The sequence below is a fragment of the Kockiozyma suomiensis genome (genome assembly GCF_038497685.1).
Source record: "Kockiozyma suomiensis strain NRRL Y-17356 unplaced genomic scaffold V2V93scaffold_3, whole genome shotgun sequence".
In the NCBI taxonomy this organism is placed as follows: domain Eukaryota; kingdom Fungi; phylum Ascomycota; class Lipomycetes; order Lipomycetales; family Lipomycetaceae; genus Kockiozyma; species Kockiozyma suomiensis.
In genome coordinates this window covers 557629-577888 of record NW_027117666.1, presented here as the reverse complement: position 1 = coordinate 577888, position 20260 = coordinate 557629, and the positions used below count along the sequence as shown (strand labels likewise).

The following is a 20260-nucleotide window of genomic DNA, read 5'->3' as shown; positions in this document are numbered from 1 at the left end:
CAACTGGCGCGCTAGAAGTACGATTGGCAATTACAACAAATACACACGCACCGCGCCCACACAATCCACCCCCTCCCACACTCGAATGCAATTTTACTTATCAAAGACTAGACTAGAATAATGCTGTTATCAGGAGATCCGATATCGGTAATCGACACTGGACGGTACCTCTCTGGACGGCATTGTGGGTATTGTTCTGGATCGAGTGGGAGTGCGATTTTTGGATTCAGTGCGATTTCGCTTACGGTTAAGGATTACCAGGAATTTATGGACCGCGGGTACAGAAGGTGCGTCCTTTTTTTCTACATCCTTTTTTTCTACATCCTTTTTTTCTACATCCTTTTTTTTTTTTTTTTTTTTCAAGAAGAGAAATGAGTGGGATGTTGACGTTGTGATGTTAGGTCGGGATCGTTTATGTATAAGGTGTGAATGCGACATTGCAATGCACGTCATGCATATCAATGAATGGATAATAGAGAAGATCCTAACTTGAGAGGATATATTTAGCCTGATTTGCTCCACTCTTGTTGCCCACAGTATGCAATTCGACTAGCAGTGAGCCAATATAAACCGTCCAAAGAGCATAGACAGACCATTAATCGATTCAACCGATTCGTGCTGGGAGCTACATATCAAGACGCCTTATATCGGCATGAGAGCGCAATATCTAAAGCGTGTGTATTTTCCTATTTATTATTTGGTGTGAGGTAGGGTTAATCAATATATTTTCTCTAAAATGTATAGACACGGGAAGGGCAAGCGCAATCAAGAATTCGATCTACTTGACGCGATTCACCGAGCCGAATCGTCTAATTTACCACCCGAGCTATCGCATATCCCACGCCACCATGAATTTACAGTAAAATTAGTCGCGCCAATATTCACTACTGAGAAGTTCGAATTATTCAAGCACTACCAAATCACCTGCCATCATGAGAATGAGCACGAAATCTCACAGGCTGGGTTCAAGCGATTTCTTTGCGACAACCCGTTTCAGTTGCCACCTGGCTACACGTATGAGGAGAATACCAAAAAACTTGGATTATGGCATCAAATGTATTATCTTGATGGAGATCTAATTGCAATGGCTGTTTTAGATTTTTTACCGAATTCGGTGTCTGGGGTGTACTTCATGTGGAGAGAAGAGTATGCAAAGTACAGTTTGGGAAAACTCAGTGCCTGCCGAGAAGCTGCTCTAGCATTAGAAGAAAACGACGAGTTTTATTACATGGGTGAGATCAGATCGTCTTCTTTTTATCTCTTAACAAAATAGCCGAAGTAAAATGCTGATGAGTGTGTGATTGTGCAGGGTTATACATTTACAGCTGTCAAAAGATGAAATACAAGTCTGCATTCGCGCCTTCGCAATTACTTGACCCCGAATTATACGAGTATTTTAGATTTGACAGATTTGAACCCGAACTAAGCAAGTGTGAATACGTGACTTTTGCCGACGGGCCGGATCATCCAGATAAACACAATCGGCCACAGAAAGGCGGGGCGAAAGGTGCTCAAACGGAGGATGAGGAGGAAAATACTCCGGATGACTCGATCAGTGTGTTTGAAGCAGACATGCCAGGTGTGCTTTCTCTCGAGCAAGTAAGAGCAACGGCTAATTTAGAACATATTCAACTGATTGTAAATCGTTACGTATACACAGCAATGGTATGTGTTTTCTTTTGTTTATTTGAATACGTCGCTGATCTTCACGAACGCAGAGCGTCAAAGTTGCAGGCCCAGAAATATTCAAAGAGTTTGAAGAAGAGGTTTTGGCAACTGTTGCCGCCATCGGTATAGAGCTTGCAAAAAATGTGGTCATTTACATTAGTTAACACTGGTAAGATTCTACAGTGGAAAAACAATCCAGTGAATATATTCTCGAGTTGCACATTTCATTTTATAAACCAAATCACTAAAGATAAACGTATAGCATGCCATGACTTAAACTCTATGTTTACAAAATATTAAGATAAAAGCAAAATCCAAAACCAGATAGCATACATACATAGTTGTATAAATGCGACAATGTATTCAGTCGCAATGTAAGACAATTTCACAACAATGCTATTGATAAGCAAACAAAAGTAAATAGAACATCAAAAGAACAAAAAACTCCACTTTTGTATATAAAAGATCAATAAAAGTATAACTATCACGAATATGCAATGCAGCAGCTGTTGCTCAGGCGTATGTATGCGAGAACCAGAATGCAAGAGTGCTGCACATGAAGGATGGCCGGCGCCAAGACTTAAGCAGCAGGAGCAGCTTGAGCAGCTTCTCCAGGCGTCTCAGGGACAACTTGGGCTATTTCTATTTGCGCCTGAGAAACAACTTCCACAGCTTTTGTTTGGGCCTCAGGGATAGATTCCGCAGGAGCAGCAGCAGCAACCGGTGCGACAAGTTTCTTTGCCGCTTCTTCCTGCGCAGCCTTTCGATCCTCGAGTATCTTACCAGTGCGAGCATCGTTAACATCGACATTCATGCATAGATCAGACCAGGAAATGAAATTTCCATCTTCATCATAGGCACCGCCGGTCTCGTAGATCTGCTTAGACTTTTCAATAACAGCCGGGTTCTCGCGCTCTTTGTACCACCACATTTTAGGCCACCACTCATCCATGTGCTCCTTCGGCCCGTTAAAATGCAAGATCGGCGCTAGCTTGGAGGTCACACGGTTGAAAGCATACCATCTGCGGTCCTCGGGGGCTTTGCGTGGGAAAGTAAAGAGATCATCCTCAAGGAAGGTGATATCTTTGTGCGAGAAGGTCATAGTCTGGAAAAGCTCTGACGTAAAATCGACCGTCATCTTAAGCTTCTGCTCGCCATAAATCTCGGCAATGTACATTTGGTCAGAAAAGACCTGATCAGGAGGCGCATGCGTGATAGAGTAATTTGCCTGATCGTAGATTTCACGCATGCCCTGAACCGGACCAATGATATTTCCCGAATTGAGCCAGCGCGGACGGAAGTTGATGTACTGCTGTCGATAGACTGAGAATAGCTTATCAGTTTGCGGGCCATAGACGTCGGTAGGAAGAGGCGATTTTGGCACGTTAACGCAGGCAGCCGAATCGGGCTCATTAGGCCAGCACTTTTTGTCAGCGCCAAAGACGACTACTTCATGGTTGTCGGCTTTCGTGGACTCAACAAAGCGAGAGAGGAAGTCGCGATACGGAATCTGATACCAAACATCGTAGCCGTCGAGGATGAAGGCAAATTTATCGTCAGAGAGGCGGTGCAAATACTGATCGATGCCGGAAATCTTGTGCACACGACCTTGAGCAGGATTCTTAAACCTCTTGCCCCAGTTGACGAGGGTAGGCTTGGGATAGTCATTCATGAGGGCGGTGTAGAGAGAGCGGCAGAAGTTGAAGTGCGTGGACGAGAGCGGCATGAGGAAGGCGACATCAATGGGTTTGCCTCCGATGAGAGGCAGCGAGTTGCTATCATCGGCGGTGGCAGCGGCAGTAGTAGTCAGTGTGGGCGCGTTATCAAGTGGCGGAGCGGGTTCTGTAGAGCCAGAGCCGGCGAGCGAGTCGTCGGAGTCGTCGTTACCGTTACCGTCGACCGTCGTGTCTTTGCTATCTGCAAGAGCAGTAGCAGGAGCTACGATCTCTGAGGCAGGTACCTCAGAGGGTGGCACCTCGACTGACACGGTGTTGCGATCAGCTGGCGCATTGAGATCGGTAGACGCGTCGACGGCAGCCTGCTCAGCACCAAACTGTTCGGTGACAGTCTGCTCAGTGATAGGCTGCTCAGTGACAGGCTGGGCCGAAGCGCCGCCGAGAACACCTGTACTAGCAACAGGAGAAGTACCCTTTTCCAAGTAGGCAGCCGGAGCAGCGGTGACAGGCTGCTGGGTGTCGTCAGTGGCGGGCGCGTGTGCGGCCGTGCCAGCGAGGGACGCCGGACTGACGAGGGACCAAATAAGCACGACGAAGACCAACGCCGCTAGCGAGGCAATGAGCAGTCGACGGGAGGACGCTGTGCGCATTGCGGAGGATAGAGAAATTGACGAAGGAGGAGGGAGCCAGAACCTGGATAGGGGATATATCAGAGACGCCTCGAAAAAGGAATGATAAAAAAAGGCTGCGCCGTGCTGCATCATTAAAATCACGTGATCTGAGAAGCGCGGTCCACGTGTGATGAAATACAATCTGCGATAATTAGAGACTTCACGTGTTTGCACGCGCACAAATACAGGCTATAAACAAAGATAAACTTATTGTGATCATTCTCTCCAAATATGAATCCTTTTTGTATTCCTGAGATGCGCGCAGACGCGTCGCATTTGATCACAATTTACAGTTCCTGCGGGTTGGGGGTTCCGGATTCGGAGAGAGACAACAGCAATAGTAATGGGTATGAACACACCAATATATATTATACTATGTGACTATACTATGATCTCCAACACAGTGCAGCCACGCCTTATAATTTCGCCCCTGCGGCAACTGCATCCAGGTACCATCCTGCACACCCTCCTTCCTTTCTTTTTCCCCTTCTCTTCCTTCTCTTCCTCGTTTTCTTTGTCTTTTCGTTCCCTTTGCCTTTTCGTTCATTTTGTCTCCTTTTTTTCTTTTTTCTTCTTCTCGCCACTCCATCTTCTGCAATGGCCGGTCCTCTGCTTCGCATGAAAAATCCCGTCCACACTGTGCTGCTCGCCGCAGTCACCGCCGCAGCAGTGCTCTTACTTCTCGCTGCCGTCCGTGAGATGCGTCCATCGGCGGGCGTGGACCCTCAGTCTGTTCTCGCGCAATCTGTCATTGCTTCGCCTCCCGGGGTTGTCGTCACCGATTACGACCAACCCCGTCCAAAGGGCAGCCTCGGTTATAACGCTGGTATCAGTACCACTCCCCCTGGCGAGTCTACACCCGATATTGTGGACCCTGTCAACAAAGACCTGCAGGATGCCGTCAGAATGCATACAAACCCGAGTGATAAGACCGAATCTGTCTCTGCTGGCGGTGCTGCTGATGCTGGTGCTTCGCCTCCTGTCGACCTCAATCCCGCACCGCTCAAAGGCACTGACTCGACTGATCTGCCCATCGATGCCGTCTTCCTCATTCCGCTTACCTCGACGCACTTCAACTTCTGTCGCTCACTCTACACTGCACTCATGAATGACTATCCCCGACCGACCCTCATCAACTGGGGTAAGACCTTCACAAACGGTCAGCAGGCACGCGTCAACAAAATTATCGGTATCGACAATGTTTTACACGGTCTTCGCGACGACCAGTACGCAATCATCATGGACGGATTTGATGTCTGGTACCAGCTTCCCTATCGCGACTTTATCGACCACTACCTCGAGTACACTCGTGACAACGATCACTCCTTTGCCGTCTTTGGCGCCGACAAGAAATGCTGGCCAAACGACCTCGACTCGCCCGCCTGCAAGAATGTGCCAAAGTCTACACTGCCTCCAGATGCCTTTGGACCCGATACCGATAATGATAGCGTCATTTCTGATCCGGCTAAGAAGTTTATCCACCATCGTCCGCGCTGGCTCAACTCGGGGAACATGGTCGGTCCTGTCGGTGTCTTGCGCGAGGTATACGATCGTGCAAATAAGCTCATCACCAACGCGCCTGCCAGCATGGTATTCTCCGATCAAATGTACATCGCCGAAGTTTATGGCCAGCAGGATCTTTCCATGACTGTTGACTTTACTTCTGAAGTCTTTCAGACTATGACTTTCTCGCATGCAGACGTCATCTTCGTCGATGACGACACCCTTACTTCTCCGCGCAAGCCAAAAGATCAGCGCCGTCGTTACGCATTCAACCGTATCTCTGGCGCCTTACCGCCCATTCTGCATTTCAACGGACCCAAAGAAGCTATGGATACCTGGTGGTCCAAGATGTGGTGGTCGGTCGAGCGTGAGAATCCCGCCGTCAAAGCGAAATCGCAACAGGTCTTTGAGACAGGTGGTGCTTATGATACTGATGGAACTTTTATCCCTTGGAATGAAGTATGCAAAGATATTGATGTGCATAAGCCATCTGGAGTGATTGCTCCGCGATAATTATCTTAGTTTTTATGCTTTTGGACATTTATTTATTTGTTAATTTCACATCTTAGAAGAAAGAAGATATTTTTGCTGTCTAGATTTGTTGAAAACTGAAAATTGTTAGCGTCATTGAGGTTCGTGTTAAGTCTTGCTCTTTTTCATCATATTTGGGTTGGCAGAGTGACTGGTTATTCACTCATTGTTTTATATTGTACGTGATTATACTATAAGAGGTATATGATAGATATGTATAGCGGTCTTTCAGTCATGGTTCTTTTTTGATAATTTTTTTTTCTCAAATTCTCTAATACTCTGTGGTGCATGTCATTCCGTCGCTGTAGTAAACGCAAGGCACTGATTAATACTAGTATTTACTGGTCTGTCAATAGCTCTTAACATTTTGTGGTTTTAAACAAAGACACATTACTATTAAAGCTTATATCATGAAACTTATACACCAAAACATGCTATACGCTCCTTCCATTTAAAGTATTGACAAACACTTCGAACGCCAACCGAAACTTTAACCTCATCCGACGCTATACAAAATCGCCTTCTCCGACATTTCTTATATATATATATATACATTTAAACACAAAAGGCTTAAATTATTTTTTTACAATGAAATTTAGACCATTCCACCGTCATCGCCAAACACGCGATGCGAGTGGTCAATCATAAATTGTACGATCACGCCCTTCTTGTTCGCATCCATAATCTCTCGCGATCCAGAGAAATCTCGAACAAGCGTCGGCGCAAACACCACCGCCAGATTTCTCGATGTCATCTGAATAATATTCATTAGCAGACAGACAAACACACAATTGAACTACAATATGGGGAGAAAAGCATACCAGATTCTTATCGGAAAACTCGACAACACGCGAAAGATGACGCATGAGAACCTCCAGACATCGTTGATGGGTAAATGGTAACGATTTCACAATCTGAGTCATACTATAAATACGACCCTCGACATCGACTATATCAGTTAAGTTGACAAAGTCAAGGTATGACTCAAAAGTGATAATTGGATTTGGGATGTAACGAAGGTACTGCTTTAATACACTCGTCACACCACAAATATCCTGCGCCATAGCCTCAGTTAGTTCTTCTTGCCATTTTGCCATCTTGCGACTCAAAGGCGCTGGTGATTTGTCATAATTCAAGTTAGAAAAGAGAGCTGATCCAGATTCCGATAAAAGAGATGACTCTGAAGATTCCCACAATTCCGACGGAGCACGTTCAAATAGCTCCTGAATCGCTGTGATTTGAGATTTGATTCCCGATTTTCGATAGATTCCTTCGTAGTCCATCCCGCGCAGTTCGACTTCCCTAATACAACACATTACGATCAGTGGTACCTCTCGTCTTTCAAATGCAGCTCTTTGACTGATATCCATGCTAAACAATGTACTTTCCATATCCTCACTATTTCCGCGGTCAGCCGATACCTTTAATTTCATTCCCCGTAATTTCGAAGCTGTTGATTGCTTGCTGTGCTCGCTGCCAGCCAATGAGCTTATTCCCGACCTCGCGCTCGCACTTTTCGACATCGATATCCCAAGTCCACCCGGTGACTGCTGTTGCTGACCATGATCTGTAGATTCTTTACGCAAATACGCCGATTTCTCATTAGATTTACTTGTTGGACCATCCAAATTTGTCGCAAACTCACCACCAAAATTCGCCAGCATAAGCGCGTTCTCTACCGTGAAGACCTTGTTGAATCCTTTCGCTACTGCAGCTGGACCTCGTTTTTTCCAAAACTTTGCGCTACTGGTCGTACTGCCAGAGCCACTACTGTTGACAGTACTAATTTCGTTGCTCATAACGCTTTCACCAATTGTCATTGTGCTGCCGTTAATCGACGAAGCCGAAGAAGCACCAATCTTGGCGGGCTCATCTACTTGCGCTGTCTCCTCTATTAAAGCAGGCTCATCGACGAGTGTGGCAGTGACACTATCTCTCGTGTCATGGCTCGGATGCGCTATCGCCTTTGTCTCCGCAGTCTTGTTGTGTCGAGAGAACAAAGGCGCCTTGAAAGATGTCATGCTAGGCGAATAGTCTGCCGACCCTTCATTTCTATGACGCAGCGACCGGTTGCTGAACACCGTAGATTCGCTTGGAGCCGGAGAATGCGTAGAGGCTTTTTTCCTAGACTCGTTCTGAATCTGTCTTGTCAGCTCGCTATTGAGGTCCATAAATTGCTGATTCTTTGAGGTTAGGCTTTGCGTTTCCAAACTAGTCACTTCACGTAGTTTCACAAGTCGCGCATTTTCATCGAGAAGTTCGTCACGCTGCGTAATTAGTTTCTGAATCTCATCCTGCAGTTTGCTCTTGGTGGCCTGCATCTCCTGTGTAAACTTCGCAAATACAGCTTGAGCATTAGCTTCGTCCTGGTCCTGGCTTACTTCATTTCCTGTCTTCACAACAGTCGTCTGCACCTCCAAATTAGCATTCATTTTGCGTCGTTCTTCATTTCGCAAATCCGTATCTCCAGTATCTGACCTCCAAATCTTCACCTGCGCTTCTAGCTCAACTATCCTCTGCATCGCACAATCAAGTTCGGCCTGCAACATCTTGATGGTGCCGGCTTCACTAGCGCGAGAGATATGTGAATGATCATAACCCATATCAAAAGGTTCACCTAATTTTTTCTCATTATCTACGTTACTATCCAAATTGCCGCTATCCAAAAACGCCACAGGCATATTAGGCATCTCCATCTGATACGGCGGCGACGAAGGCATGTTCCATGCTGCGTTTGACGCTGAAAGCGAACTAGACGCATCGCGTTTTACTGGTGTCTCTTGTCTCTGCGTCCGTGGAGACGAACCAGGCGAACTTCCAGTCACGGCCGAGCGCATTGTTGAACGACTTGGCCGGCGCAGTAGTGATTGCAGACGCGAGCTTGCGGCTTTGCCCGAGTGAGGTGAGTTGTTATGTTGTTGGCTGTTTAGAATACTGGCAAAATCTTCGTCGAGACTGAAGCCTGTGCTGTCGGCAAATGTCTCTGGAAGCTCAATGTACTATAAAATATATATATCAGCATATATCGTTGATAGGAAAAAGGGCTATCGCATACCGGAGACTCAGAAACCGGGGCCTTCTTCTCAGAATCCTTGTCAGTGTCAGCCGATGTTGCAGCAGTCGGCGTCGTCTTAACATCAGTGTCTGCAATAGCACTATCAACAGGCGGCAGTACCGGCTTTTTTGGCGACACGATCTTTTGCTTTCCGATGCCCTTTGGCGACGACTTTGTCCGAGCAGACGACCCTCTAGCGTCCTTAGCAAGGCTCATCGACGAAGCGCTTGGATTCATACGACGTTTTCTGGCGTCATCTTTTCTACCAAAGGAGAAAAACCGAGATGCCGCAGATGACTCCTTCACAACAGTAGATTTGGTTGAAGCGAAATCGTCAGTTGACTGCTTACTATCAACAGTAACAACAGATGAAGCGAGGTCGATTGAGCTCGCCGAAGCGCCCTTGAGCGCCCTGTTGAAAAACGAACCAGACGAAATCGATCGCTTTGGATGATGTCCGCGTTGCTTGGAAACAGCAAGCGCATTCTCTTTCCCACTCGCGCCTCCTATTGTAGATGTCTCTACGTCAGTGCTGTTATGGCTAGAAGCATAGGAATGGCGCGCGGAACCACGATTCCATTCAGGCGAATTGCCGTTTACGGTTGTCGATATAGGGGTCACAACATCATTCTGCTCATCGTCATTCTCGCGTCGCGGATACGAAAAATCTGTACTGATGCTCAAATTCGAGGCAGATGCAGCAGTCCCATTGCCCAAGTTTGACACTGAAGACGAGAATTGCTCTTGAGTGATTGACCGCGAGATGCGGCGCACTCTTGAAGCAAAACTAGAGGACGAGCGGCGAGTGGTGCCGAGATCAGTAAATAGACCTTTTGATGGACGTACACCTAGTGCTGACGACGAAGTGCTCGAAGAAACTGAAGATCTGTCACCACTAGCTCGTTTTGATAGCGAGAGATCATTATTATCACTACGAGCCGAGGACGAGCGCATCATGTCTACGCTCTGGGGTTCAGTCTGTAAATCAGACGACAGCCGATGCTCGACATCTTCAACTACATTCTCAAGAGGAGTTGAAGCCGCTTTAGGTTCGAAAAGTGTAGCATCAGCTTGACTGCTCTGAGCGGGTATGTCTGACTGCGAATCTGCGTAAGAATCGCGATAGGTGTCGACAAAAGATATTGTCGTCCCGGACTCGGCCGATGGACCAGTCCTGTTGGCAGCCGATAGAGACTCGCGTTCAAGATCTTCATCCGCGCTAGCATAATCTGAGGCCTGCAAAGAAGCATGCGAATATGCGATAGAGTTGTTTCTTCGCACCATACGCAGTGTGCGAGTCGAGGAAGGCGAAGCGGGTTGTACTATAGAAGCCACTTCAGATACTGGAGTCTCGTCAAAAATCTCTGTATCTTCGGTTGTTGTAGATGAGTGATCTACGAGGGTATCCAGCGGGTCAATAAGTTCATCTTGCTTTCCGTCAGGAACAGGAGGCAGAGATTTTTGCAAAAGTATGGATCGCGATGATTCCGTAGATGAAGGCGTCACTCGCGACTCGTCTATCATTTGCGACATATCCTCGGCAGGCGGCGGCAGCTGTATCTCTTGCGGCGGAGTCTGCTGACGCTGAGCCTTGGAGCGCTTACGTCGTTCCATAAGTTTATCGTAGCAATTCATGCAAAAGATACCATGAGACGTTCTCGCGTAGCGCAAGTTCTCGATCGGGCGCTTGCAATTACGGCATTTGAAACACTTTGAGCAGAACGCAGTATCTTTACCGGTGAGGATTGCGAGATCATCGATCTTCTTGTGACAGACGCAGCAGGAATAGCAGCAATTTGCACAGATAAGGTCGCCGTTACCGAGCACGAGAAGGTTTGCGTCACAGTCGAGCTGGTTGTCGCAATTTGAACAGCGGAAGCAATCAACGTGCCATCGTGAGCCGCCTGGCAGAAGACAGAATGGTAGTTAGCACAAGAGAAGACGCGAGAGCAGCGCAGAAAAGCACAAGCAGTAGGAATGGAAGGAAACACACCGAGTTCAAAGGCGCGGCCTTCTTCGAGGACCTGGAAAAGAGAGGGTCGGAGTTAGAGGGTAGCTGGGGAGGAGGAGAGAAGGGAAGAAAGTACCTTGTTGCACTTGCGGCAAGAGTAGACCTCGTCGTCGATGTCGGCGAAGGCTTCTTCAGGGGCGTCCATGCCTTATCGGGGAACTGAGGAGGAAGAGAGGTGAGTGAAAAGCCGGGAGATAGAGACGAGAGATATCGAACGAGATAGTGAGATAGTGCTAGTGGCCGGGAAGAAGAGAAAGAAAGGCAGGGGCATCCCGCCGCACAGCGGCCCAGTGCAGCGGAAACACCCCCTGGCCACCGACGGTTATTTTGGAGAGATTATTTATAGAAGATGAGCTCTACTGCTCGACTCGCAGAGAATTGTCTATTTTATCTATTTTACGTCTTAAAATCAAGACAGCTTTATTGAAATCGACTTAATAGTCATTTAAGCCATTTTTGGACAGTGTGTTCACGACTGTTCCTTGTTCACCAAAACCGTTCGATCCAGGAACAAGCATCTGTCACGTGACCAATATCACATTTGTTTCTAAACCTTAATACTCGTTCTTCAAATCCGCTGCCAACCGAGACCAGAAGCAAACAGCAGCTTGTAAACAATGCTCGCCCTCTCGCGCGCGTCTGCCTCCTTCTCGCGTGCCGGCCGGGCCTCTTCGCGCATGCTCCGGCTACCGCGATCTCTTCCAGCCGTCCCTCGGCCGTCGCATTGTCGCGGCATGGCTTCCTCTTCCTCGCACACGGCAGAAGCCCACCCGCCGACACCCGCCTTGCACCCCGCCTTGATTTCTCTGCTTGACGACCTTGACCAACTTTCTCCGCATTTTCTCCTTGATCCAGGACAAGTAGAGATCCTGTCGACTCCTTCAGAGTTTTATGCGACACTCAAGAGCAAGATCCTCGCTTCCAAGCGGCACATCTTTCTCGCAACGCTCTACATCGGACGCACAGAGCACGACCTCATAGACACTCTACGTAGAGCTTTACGAGAAAACTCAGACTTGCAAGTTCATTTACTTACAGATGCGCTGCGGGGCACGCGAGAAGCGCCAAACGCGTCGTGCGCGTCTCTAATGGCATCTCTCGCTGCCGATTATCCTGACCGGGTGCATGTGCGATTATTCCACACACCAAAGCTGCGTGGCCTTGCAAAAGCCGTCACACCAGTGCGACTTAACGAAGGCTGGGGCCTGCAGCACATGAAACTTTACGGCTTTGACGACGACATTATTCTTTCAGGCGCAAATTTGTCGGAAGACTATTTTACAAACAGACAAGATCGATATTATCTCTTTCATTCAGCAGAGGTGACTGCCTACTACCGTCGTATATTTGACGTGGTTTCATCGGTCAGCTATAGACTGCACCCAGACTCTTCTGTGCCGTGTCAATTTCGGCTTTCGTGGCCTAACGAGCCTTCATCTGCACCCGAGCCCACCAAGCACCCTAATTCCTTCTGCCGGGCCGCCACGGCTCTCATAGCTCCATTGCTCTGCCCACCAACGACGACGTTGCCATCTTCAGCTACAAGTTTAGCCTCACAAGTCACGCAAACAATATTTTATCCCGTCTCTCAATTGACACCCATATTGACACCAAACACCTCTACCGAGGCGCCAGCCATCGAGCGCCTACTCAATGTCCTCGCCGACCCAGATCATTTTTCCTGGATGTTTACGGCAGGATACTTCAACTTACATCCACTCTATCGATCCAAACTTTTAGAATCGAACCCAGAGTCTGGCGTGATTATCACCGCTGCACCGGAAGCCAATGGATTCTACCAGTCCGCAGGCGTGTCAAAGTATCTCCCTCCAGCCTACACAGCTCTCGCGCATGACTTTGTGAAAGATGTTGCATCTCGCAAAAAGAGCTCAGCTATCAAACTCCTCGAATGGCAGAATGGGGTGCTGAACCAGCCCGGCGGATGGACATATCATGCCAAGGGTATCTGGATAACCCCTCCGGCCGAATCAACACCATGCATAACCGTTATTGGGTCGTCGAATTTCACGCGCAGATCACATACAATGGATCTTGAATCTAATGGAATTATTGTGACTGTTGATGAGGTATTACGCCAGAACATGGCCATCGAGACTACTAATTTGAAGAAATTTACAAGGGTTATGGAAGAAATTGATTTTCATGCGGAAAATCGCAAAGTCGGAGCCGGTGTGAAGATGGCGCTGGCTGTGCTGGGACTGGCATTGTAAATAGACTGTCAGATTTATTTTACCGTTTGATAGTAAATATTGTACATAATTGAAATTAATCTAATTTGTGAAGACCGTCAGACGCCAGTGATGCAGTATATTATACGTTTGAATTTTTCAATTCAGCTCGATCCTCTACCGAAGCGAATCTTTGAGGGTACAATACGTAGACCCTTCATACTCTCCTGCAACACCTCAAACTCAGGATCAAGTGCAGGCTCGCCTATATCTTCTTTTTTATCAAAGCTTTTCTCACTCTCACTCTTTTCCTCATCTAGACTGTTCACTACAGTAGAGCGGGGAGTTTGCTCAATTTGTGGCGCTGGATCATCAGGCATATCGATATCAGTCCGTCGGCGTGGCGGATTCAACAGCGAAGTCTGTCCACGTCTAATACCCCGATTAACAACGCTGAACATAAACTCTTTTGGATATCCATGTTTATTAATCAAATGCATACGCCGCTTTCGCGTGTCGGAGCATACTTTATCGCAGTCCTCCACAAAACATCTGTATATTTTCTGCCCGCGATCTCGACGCGTCTCAGTGAATGGATCGTGATTTTCAGAGATATGAAGATCAAGAAAATGTTCTGATGGAAATATTTCCTTACATTCTATACAAGCAAGAGAGTGCTGTGTACGATAATGCAGTTCGTAGGCGGCGGTAGAAAAGAAGGAAGGCGGGTTTTTGGAGCAGAGCGGTGGTAGAGCACATTTGATTATTGGTTTCGAAGACTGGCTTGATGTGTGCCTGATTTTCGGGGAGGTCGGTAATTCAGGTTCAGATTCAGATGATTGAGTGCCATCATCTGAAAACTGGTCCGTTCTTGCTCGTTTAGACATTGCAGTATATTTAAATTGGCTAGAGTATATGTGACAAAGGCTGAGGCTCATTTCTGTCTGTTGAGATGAGGTCTTTAAATATACACCACAAATAAACTCTATAATACTGTACAAATTTTAATAGACCACCGATCTGCGTTCTTAGAGTTATTTTTCTCATTTGATTTACGCGGAATCTCGAAATATCATTCTATAAAATTGCGAATTTGTCTTGATGATTGGCGATTAATATTGACATATGATACGCCATGGTTTCTAGTTTGCGGCTTGTCCAGCGCCAGCTGGTCAGTAGTCAGCAGCTCCTACCTAGGCTTCTATTTCGGAGTCAGAGTACTGCCAGCTCGCTCGACAATACAAGCTCAGATAGTATACCGGAGCCTTCAGAAAGGTGTGTGTTTGCAATAGCTACTGCTCATAGGATATATCTAATTACCGAATGCAGAATCGCCGATTCACTAAAGATTCTCTGGGAGTCACCAGGAGTCGCTGCAAATAAAACAATCAGGCAAACGATAACCCAAAGAAGATACCCGACTCTACTCAAGGCCCCGCGACAATTGATGCGAAACAGTCATCGACCTAGTTTCTTTCCCGAGCGCCACTTGGGCATCACGAACAAACGCGAGACATGGCGGGAGGTTGTCGACCGATTGCGAGAGTACAACGAACTTGATCTTAGTATGGCGGTGTTTAGAATAGCAAAAGGTATCGCCAACTCAAAGGTAATTCCTTCTCTTGGCGTATACTCTGAGATTTTGCTTGCAATGGCTCGAAGGAGTGGGCCGGGTGGTGTACTAATTTCGCGCGTGTTTGGGTTGGTAGAGGAGTTGCTAGAGCAGGACAGAGTTATTACGGCTCATATGTTTGAGCAGTTGTTCAAGGTTGGTTGTTTGCTTTACCAAAGAAAATCTGCAAAAACATGCTAACAGAAATGCACTGAAATAGGCAATCGCAAAATGTCCGCATCCAGTATATAGACACAGATTGCTTAGTCTAGTAAAGGATTTCGGCTACCAAATGCAGCCATTCGACATTGAGCGCCTAGTCCAAAGCTACTTGTGCAGCAGCGAGTTGGAACTTGCATTAGAAGCATTTGACGAATTTGAAAAAAGAGGCCTTGTGCCAGTGACTTCGGTATTTACGAGACTTATGGCTACCTTAATGGATTACGACGAGTATAGTCTTGCGTTTTCTTATATGAAGCGTCATGTCGAGCGTAGCCAGGTTACTGTGCCAAAAAGGTTATGGGGCCGACTTCTGAGCTGCTGCGCTCGGGATTTTCTTGTAAGAGGCACTCTTTTATTGGATATTTTGAGTGTGCTGTTTGCTAACGAAGACCTGACAGTACAAAGAAGTAGCATGGATATGGGATAATTTGGTAGAATCCGGGGCTCTTGATCCGGATGATGGGACATGTATAAACACAGTATTGATGTGCCGGAGGCACATTGACTATATTTTGAGCTGTAAAGCGATGCGAATACTGCATTCGCGAAGAATGGGGGTCGACTTGAATTTGACTGAGATTTTAGTGGAAACTTATCACAGCGCAAAAGAAGCTATGGATGAATGCCTGGAGAAAAGCAAAGAATGATGTACATAACTTGTAAATAGTGAATAGATGTATATAGTTTCTAGTTTATGTTAAAAACGTTCATATACTAAAAGTATTCGGGCGGGACTGTATTCGGGCCGGCAAGTCCCGCCCGAATCACGTGCAGAAGACTTGATGCATAACGCGTAGATATCGCTTATCAGCCACGATTCACGATGGTCGGACAATGCTACAGTAGAGCAAAAAAGGTCGCTGGAAATGGACAACTGGATGAATAAGGAAAAGATAGATTGACATGTATAGGCCGGAAGCGGGAAAGCGGGTTGACGAGTGATTGGTCAGATAGGTGATTAGATGGCTGGGATGTAGCTGCCGCGAATGCAGCGACCAGAGCCAGCGGTGAAAGATCAGGATGCAGATCAGAACAGAGATGAGGCGAGCAGGACTAACTAGAACCACGAGCATAGTACAAACACTTGTACGAGACTAGGACACAGGTATCGCTCAGATGACTGTCTGATCGTCTGTGCAGAAGGAGGGACCATTGTGCATGCGCCTGATGCCTCATTAGCGGCGGACGAAGTGCGTAGGCGAGCGAGAGGATTAGCGGAAGGGTGAGTCAAAGATTTCCATTCCCGGAGAAGAAAAGGAAGGCAGAGAAGATGAGGCGCGATAAAGTGGTGCTGTTTCAGTTCAATTAGTGCCCAAAGAGGAGGTCTGACTGCCTCATGTTGGAAGAGGGAATCAGTCGAGTGTTTACAGACAGGCAGATTTGTTGAGCGAGGAGAGGATTGAAGAGCAGTAATAATATTTCATAGCAAGATCAAATCATATCAGTTATATGACAAAAGATAAAAAGAGACACAGAAGCTGTGCTTTGTGGGAGTCGTGTGTGTGTGTTAGGCAGCTTCCTCTTCTGACGCCGGCTTCCTCTTCGGGTACTATCCGCTTTAGGTCCTTGATTGATTTCTCGTTTTTTCCACTGACACGCTCTCTATAAGCTCTCCTCCTCCTCCTCTTCCTCCTATTCTCTCCTTCCTTCCTCCTCGCCTATTCTCGCCCCAGCCATGCCCTCGCTCAACTTCGCGCCATTCCACCACGCAGTCCTCGAGCCTGCTCCCGCGTCATACTTGCCCCCAATCCTCACCTATCCTCAACCTCAGCTTATGGCTGGCTGCTCGATCCCCTCCTTCAGAGAGCTGCCTTTTTCCGCAGGCCTCCCGGAGGCTGACCAGCACTCGCAGTTCGTCTTCCCAAGAATTAGCCGCCCGCTATTCTGCTCACCTTCATTTGATGGCTTTCTCCAGCATCCTCCTTTTGCACTTCTACACTCTGTGCAGGCTACCATTCGCTCCTACGTTCCCCGCGGTTTGCGACACGAAGGCGGTCGCTGGCTTGCTTACCGCCGCAATTATTTCGTTGTAATGGCCAGTGTCGTAATCGATCTGCCTCTATCAGTGTTACCGATTCCGCGTGTCTCGCCAACAAGTTTTCCTGCCGGGAACAGCACGCATGCGTTCTACACCGTCGTCGAGCTACGCGATGGCGGGACGCGCACTGTGCGTGTCAAGAGCTTTGCCGTCGCCATTCAAGCCGAGGACGAGATTAGTGGCAAGCCTGTCGAGCTTGTGCAGCATACACCTAAACGTGATGCTGGACCGCAGCGCACACCCGTTATCGTGGCTGTGGCGCCGACGTTCAGCGATGGTCGTGTACAGCAACAGCAACAGCAGCAGCAGCATGAGAACAGCCTGTCGCTATCCTATCAGCAACCTCCCGAGGATGATTTCGGGCAGCTCGAAGGACAGGACGAATTTGCTGCCGCATCATCAGAGAGTTACACAAGCGGCGGCAGTAGCATTGGATCAGAAGCGCCTTCTTCAGACAAGGGCGGAGATCGCGTGCCTGAGACTGTCATCTTTGAGAGAATTCAATTCAAGAAAGCGACTGCCAATAACGGTCGCAAGAACACCGCTCAGCAGATGTTTCGGTTAGTGACTGTGCTTTATGCTGCTGTCGATTCTCAGGAATGTGCCGATATCGTCGGATCAGGAGTGTTTGCCTGTCGCAGTGGTGTCACCTACATCGAGCTGCAGCGGGTTGGCACCACGGGCATCGTCGTTCGTGGACGATCGCCTGGCCACTATGCTGAGCGCAGTCAGGGAATGATCTAATCTGTGCTTGAAGCCTAAATTCTGATAATTATATACAACGTTTGAAGCAGGGTTTTGTGCTCTATTTGGATATTGAATGAGTGCTTTGGTTCCTGCTTGGCTATACTCTCCTTCATTTGATTTTTTAATTCTTGCGACTACTACTACTTACTGGTGAAACTCGGCGCGTATGGTTTATTTCTTTGCTATCTATATCTGTTTTGTAAATTGACTGGGACTTGTATTATTGTATAAATTAGCTTGCACTATATTGTATTTTTTCCTTTACATGTTTTGTCCTTTTTCCTTTTTCCTATATCGTTTTTCCGTTTCCTTTTTGTATCTATCTATATTATGTCAAATATACCATTACAATCTATGCACGACAAGTTACAGAATATGGAGAAAATTCGAGGTTTTGAGAAGAGCGTGCAAAGCGCGCGCTCAGACAGATCAATTTGCTTAAAACGGCAATCTTATTAATGGATGACGCCATGCTGTTCTTTAATATTCTTTAGTTCATTTTCATTTCGCATGACTTATCTAATACCTACGCAGCCAATAGCAGCAGGTTCTGTTCTTTAGCAGGCTGTCTACACAGCGGACATTCGGACTATGTTCAATATCAGCGTTGTTTTTTTCAATAGTGCACAGCAAATAAAAACTCACTTTCTCTCCGCACCATTCACAGATACAATCCCAGCAAAATAAGTGCCCACACGGGGTCGCTGTAGGATCAGTCAAGTATGTTAAGCACAGTGGACATCGTCGCGAAGACTCAGGAATGAAGCACATGCATGAAGAATCGGATAAGTCTACTGCTTTGCGCTTTCTACTTGACTGAACAATAATAGAAGACTTTGTAAATTCTTTTCCCGCCTCGGAGAGTGAAGATTGCGGTATCAGAGATGTTATCTCACGACCTAATCTGACCGCAATTTGTACAGTAAGCAGCAGGCCCAAAATTTCGTATCCTGGTCTCTGCTCACTATCTTGCAGTTGCCGAGGGAAAATCTGTGAATATTAGTATTCTGCTGCGCTGCTCTCAGTCAAACTTGCTAGTGAATTATCATACATATCGTAATCCCCAAATACGTTTAGCAAAATCAAAATATGACCCGTAAAAATAAAATATCGCTAAATGAATTGACGCGAATGCTTCGCCAGATGTCAACAGTGAGAAGTTCCTCAGAAGAAGCCGTTTCAGTTGTGCCTTAATCTTGGCACTCGATTTCGTCTCTTCAGTTATCTTATCTGTCTGTATTTTGTCGAGTGCTTTACGAACTCTTTTTCGCAACTCGGGTAGGCTTTTGGTGAGAATGTATGGAATCAGTGTACTACTGAGAACGAACCCCAGTCGTCGCTAATTATTCAGTTAGTACACTCTGCGCAGAAGAATATACATTAAACAGTTATTCAGACCTTAAAACTAGGCCGCGCTCTGAGATCTTTAGTGACATAAAAGATATCACAGTATTCTTCCCCCATTGACCGTGTACCCAGACATGTTGTCAACCCGAGGTATATCAATCCAGAGAGTAACGACACTTCAGCAGCGTGCTCGTGCAAGCTGCGGGATCCTAAGCCGTTGAATTAGCTTCTTTGTTTTGCTATTTGACCCAAAATAAACAGAATATACCAATAACTGTACGCAGCGCATTTGAGAGCTTCTCCTGCAGTTCATCCTGTACTTGCTCGTCCTTTTGATTCGCGCGAACTATGAAATGATACCACAAATCAGCCTAGCTCTTAAACACAATGAGCAGTACTCACTTATATCTGCAGCCGATGCAAACACGAACGGTGACTGCGCATCGTATTTCTTCTCCCCAGCCATTATTTGAGCTGCGTAGAAAGAACCAGGGCACCAGCTCTGCTTGTCAGATCTTGCGCGGGGTACATCTAAATCACCAAGAATTACGCCAGTACTAAGCCGAGGCCAGTGCTGACTATTCTCAAGGGTTTAGTATAATCATTAAACTTTAATATTTGCGGCTCGTACCGAAATTGGCTAGTGGCGAGGGCGAGCACGGCCGTGCTGCCCAAAAAAGCTGGCTGCAACCAACCGCTTCGGATTACTGCGTTCTGTTGTTTTCAGCATTTATTAGTTATTGCTGCTGCATTTCTTACTTTTGCTTGGAGTTGCTTATCTTGTGGATTTGCGGCTTGTGGGAATGTCGAGGTTATAGTGCTCATTCCTGACTGCTTGAACCCTTATTCAGCGACCACTGATTTCGTTTCCTTGTTTGCTGAAACACAGAGTCGCGCAAATTTACGTGTTTTTGATATTTTTCACCCCTAATTGATGGCTATTTCAGAGGCAGCAGCAGCTGTTGTGGAGAGTACCGCTGGTACTGGCGC

General features: G+C 46.9%; 9 protein-coding genes across 9 annotated transcripts; 5 read left to right on the top strand and 4 right to left on the bottom strand.

The window, feature by feature from the left end:
- Positions 1-44: 44 nt before the first annotated feature.
- Positions 45-1970, top strand: V2V93DRAFT_365662 (arginine-tRNA-protein transferase). The gene is made up of 5 exons (XM_066909128.1): positions 45-287; positions 402-423; positions 508-674; positions 745-1232; positions 1310-1970. Exons 1-5 carry the CDS (start codon positions 121-123, stop codon positions 1795-1797), a joined length of 1332 nt encoding a protein of 443 aa, XP_066767481.1. The 5' UTR covers positions 45-120; the 3' UTR covers positions 1798-1970.
- Positions 1846-4057, bottom strand: V2V93DRAFT_365659 (uncharacterized protein). The gene has a single exon (XM_066909127.1). It carries the CDS (start codon positions 3992-3994, stop codon positions 2249-2251), a length of 1746 nt encoding a protein of 581 aa, XP_066767480.1. The 5' UTR covers positions 3995-4057; the 3' UTR covers positions 1846-2248.
- Positions 4058-4188: 131 nt separating this feature from the next.
- On the top strand, positions 4189-6453 carry V2V93DRAFT_365658 (uncharacterized protein). Its single transcript, XM_066909126.1, has one exon. The coding sequence runs from the start codon at positions 4613-4615 to the stop codon at positions 6029-6031; it is 1419 nt and encodes a 472-aa protein (XP_066767479.1). The 5' UTR covers positions 4189-4612; the 3' UTR covers positions 6032-6453.
- Positions 6338-11238, bottom strand: V2V93DRAFT_160484 (uncharacterized protein). Its single transcript, XM_066906887.1, has 4 exons — positions 11192-11238; positions 9105-11128; positions 6871-9048; positions 6338-6803 (listed from the first exon to the last, which is right to left on the bottom strand). Exons 2-4 carry the CDS (start codon positions 10737-10739, stop codon positions 6645-6647), a joined length of 3972 nt encoding a protein of 1323 aa, XP_066767478.1. The 5' UTR covers positions 10740-11128; positions 11192-11238; the 3' UTR covers positions 6338-6644.
- Positions 11239-11492: 254 nt separating this feature from the next.
- Positions 11493-13424, top strand: V2V93DRAFT_365653 (uncharacterized protein). Its single transcript, XM_066909125.1, has one exon. It carries the CDS (start codon positions 11733-11735, stop codon positions 13344-13346), a length of 1614 nt encoding a protein of 537 aa, XP_066767477.1. The 5' UTR covers positions 11493-11732; the 3' UTR covers positions 13347-13424.
- V2V93DRAFT_365652 (uncharacterized protein) lies at positions 13341-14216 on the bottom strand. Its single transcript, XM_066909124.1, has one exon. It carries the CDS (start codon positions 14189-14191, stop codon positions 13469-13471), a length of 723 nt encoding a protein of 240 aa, XP_066767476.1. The 5' UTR covers positions 14192-14216; the 3' UTR covers positions 13341-13468.
- Positions 14217-14369: 153 nt separating this feature from the next.
- V2V93DRAFT_365650 (uncharacterized protein) lies at positions 14370-15829 on the top strand. Its single transcript, XM_066909123.1, has 4 exons — positions 14370-14579; positions 14634-15072; positions 15137-15475; positions 15537-15829. Exons 1-4 carry the CDS (start codon positions 14440-14442, stop codon positions 15783-15785), a joined length of 1167 nt encoding a protein of 388 aa, XP_066767475.1. The 5' UTR covers positions 14370-14439; the 3' UTR covers positions 15786-15829.
- Positions 15830-16912: 1083 nt separating this feature from the next.
- Positions 16913-17920, top strand: V2V93DRAFT_321223 (uncharacterized protein; the record flags this gene model as incomplete). Its single annotated transcript, XM_066907352.1, has 1 exon — positions 16913-17920. One exon carries the CDS (start codon positions 16913-16915, stop codon positions 17918-17920), a length of 1008 nt encoding a protein of 335 aa, XP_066767474.1.
- A 214-nt stretch (positions 17921-18134) lies between these two features.
- Positions 18135-19794, bottom strand: V2V93DRAFT_365645 (Pex12 amino terminal region-domain-containing protein). Its single transcript, XM_066909122.1, has 6 exons — positions 19673-19794; positions 19539-19616; positions 19322-19479; positions 18975-19262; positions 18569-18913; positions 18135-18512 (listed from the first exon to the last, which is right to left on the bottom strand). The coding sequence occupies exons 1-6, from the start codon at positions 19734-19736 to the stop codon at positions 18450-18452; spliced, it is 996 nt and encodes a 331-aa protein (XP_066767473.1). The 5' UTR covers positions 19737-19794; the 3' UTR covers positions 18135-18449.
- Positions 19795-20260: the final 466 nt, after the last annotated feature.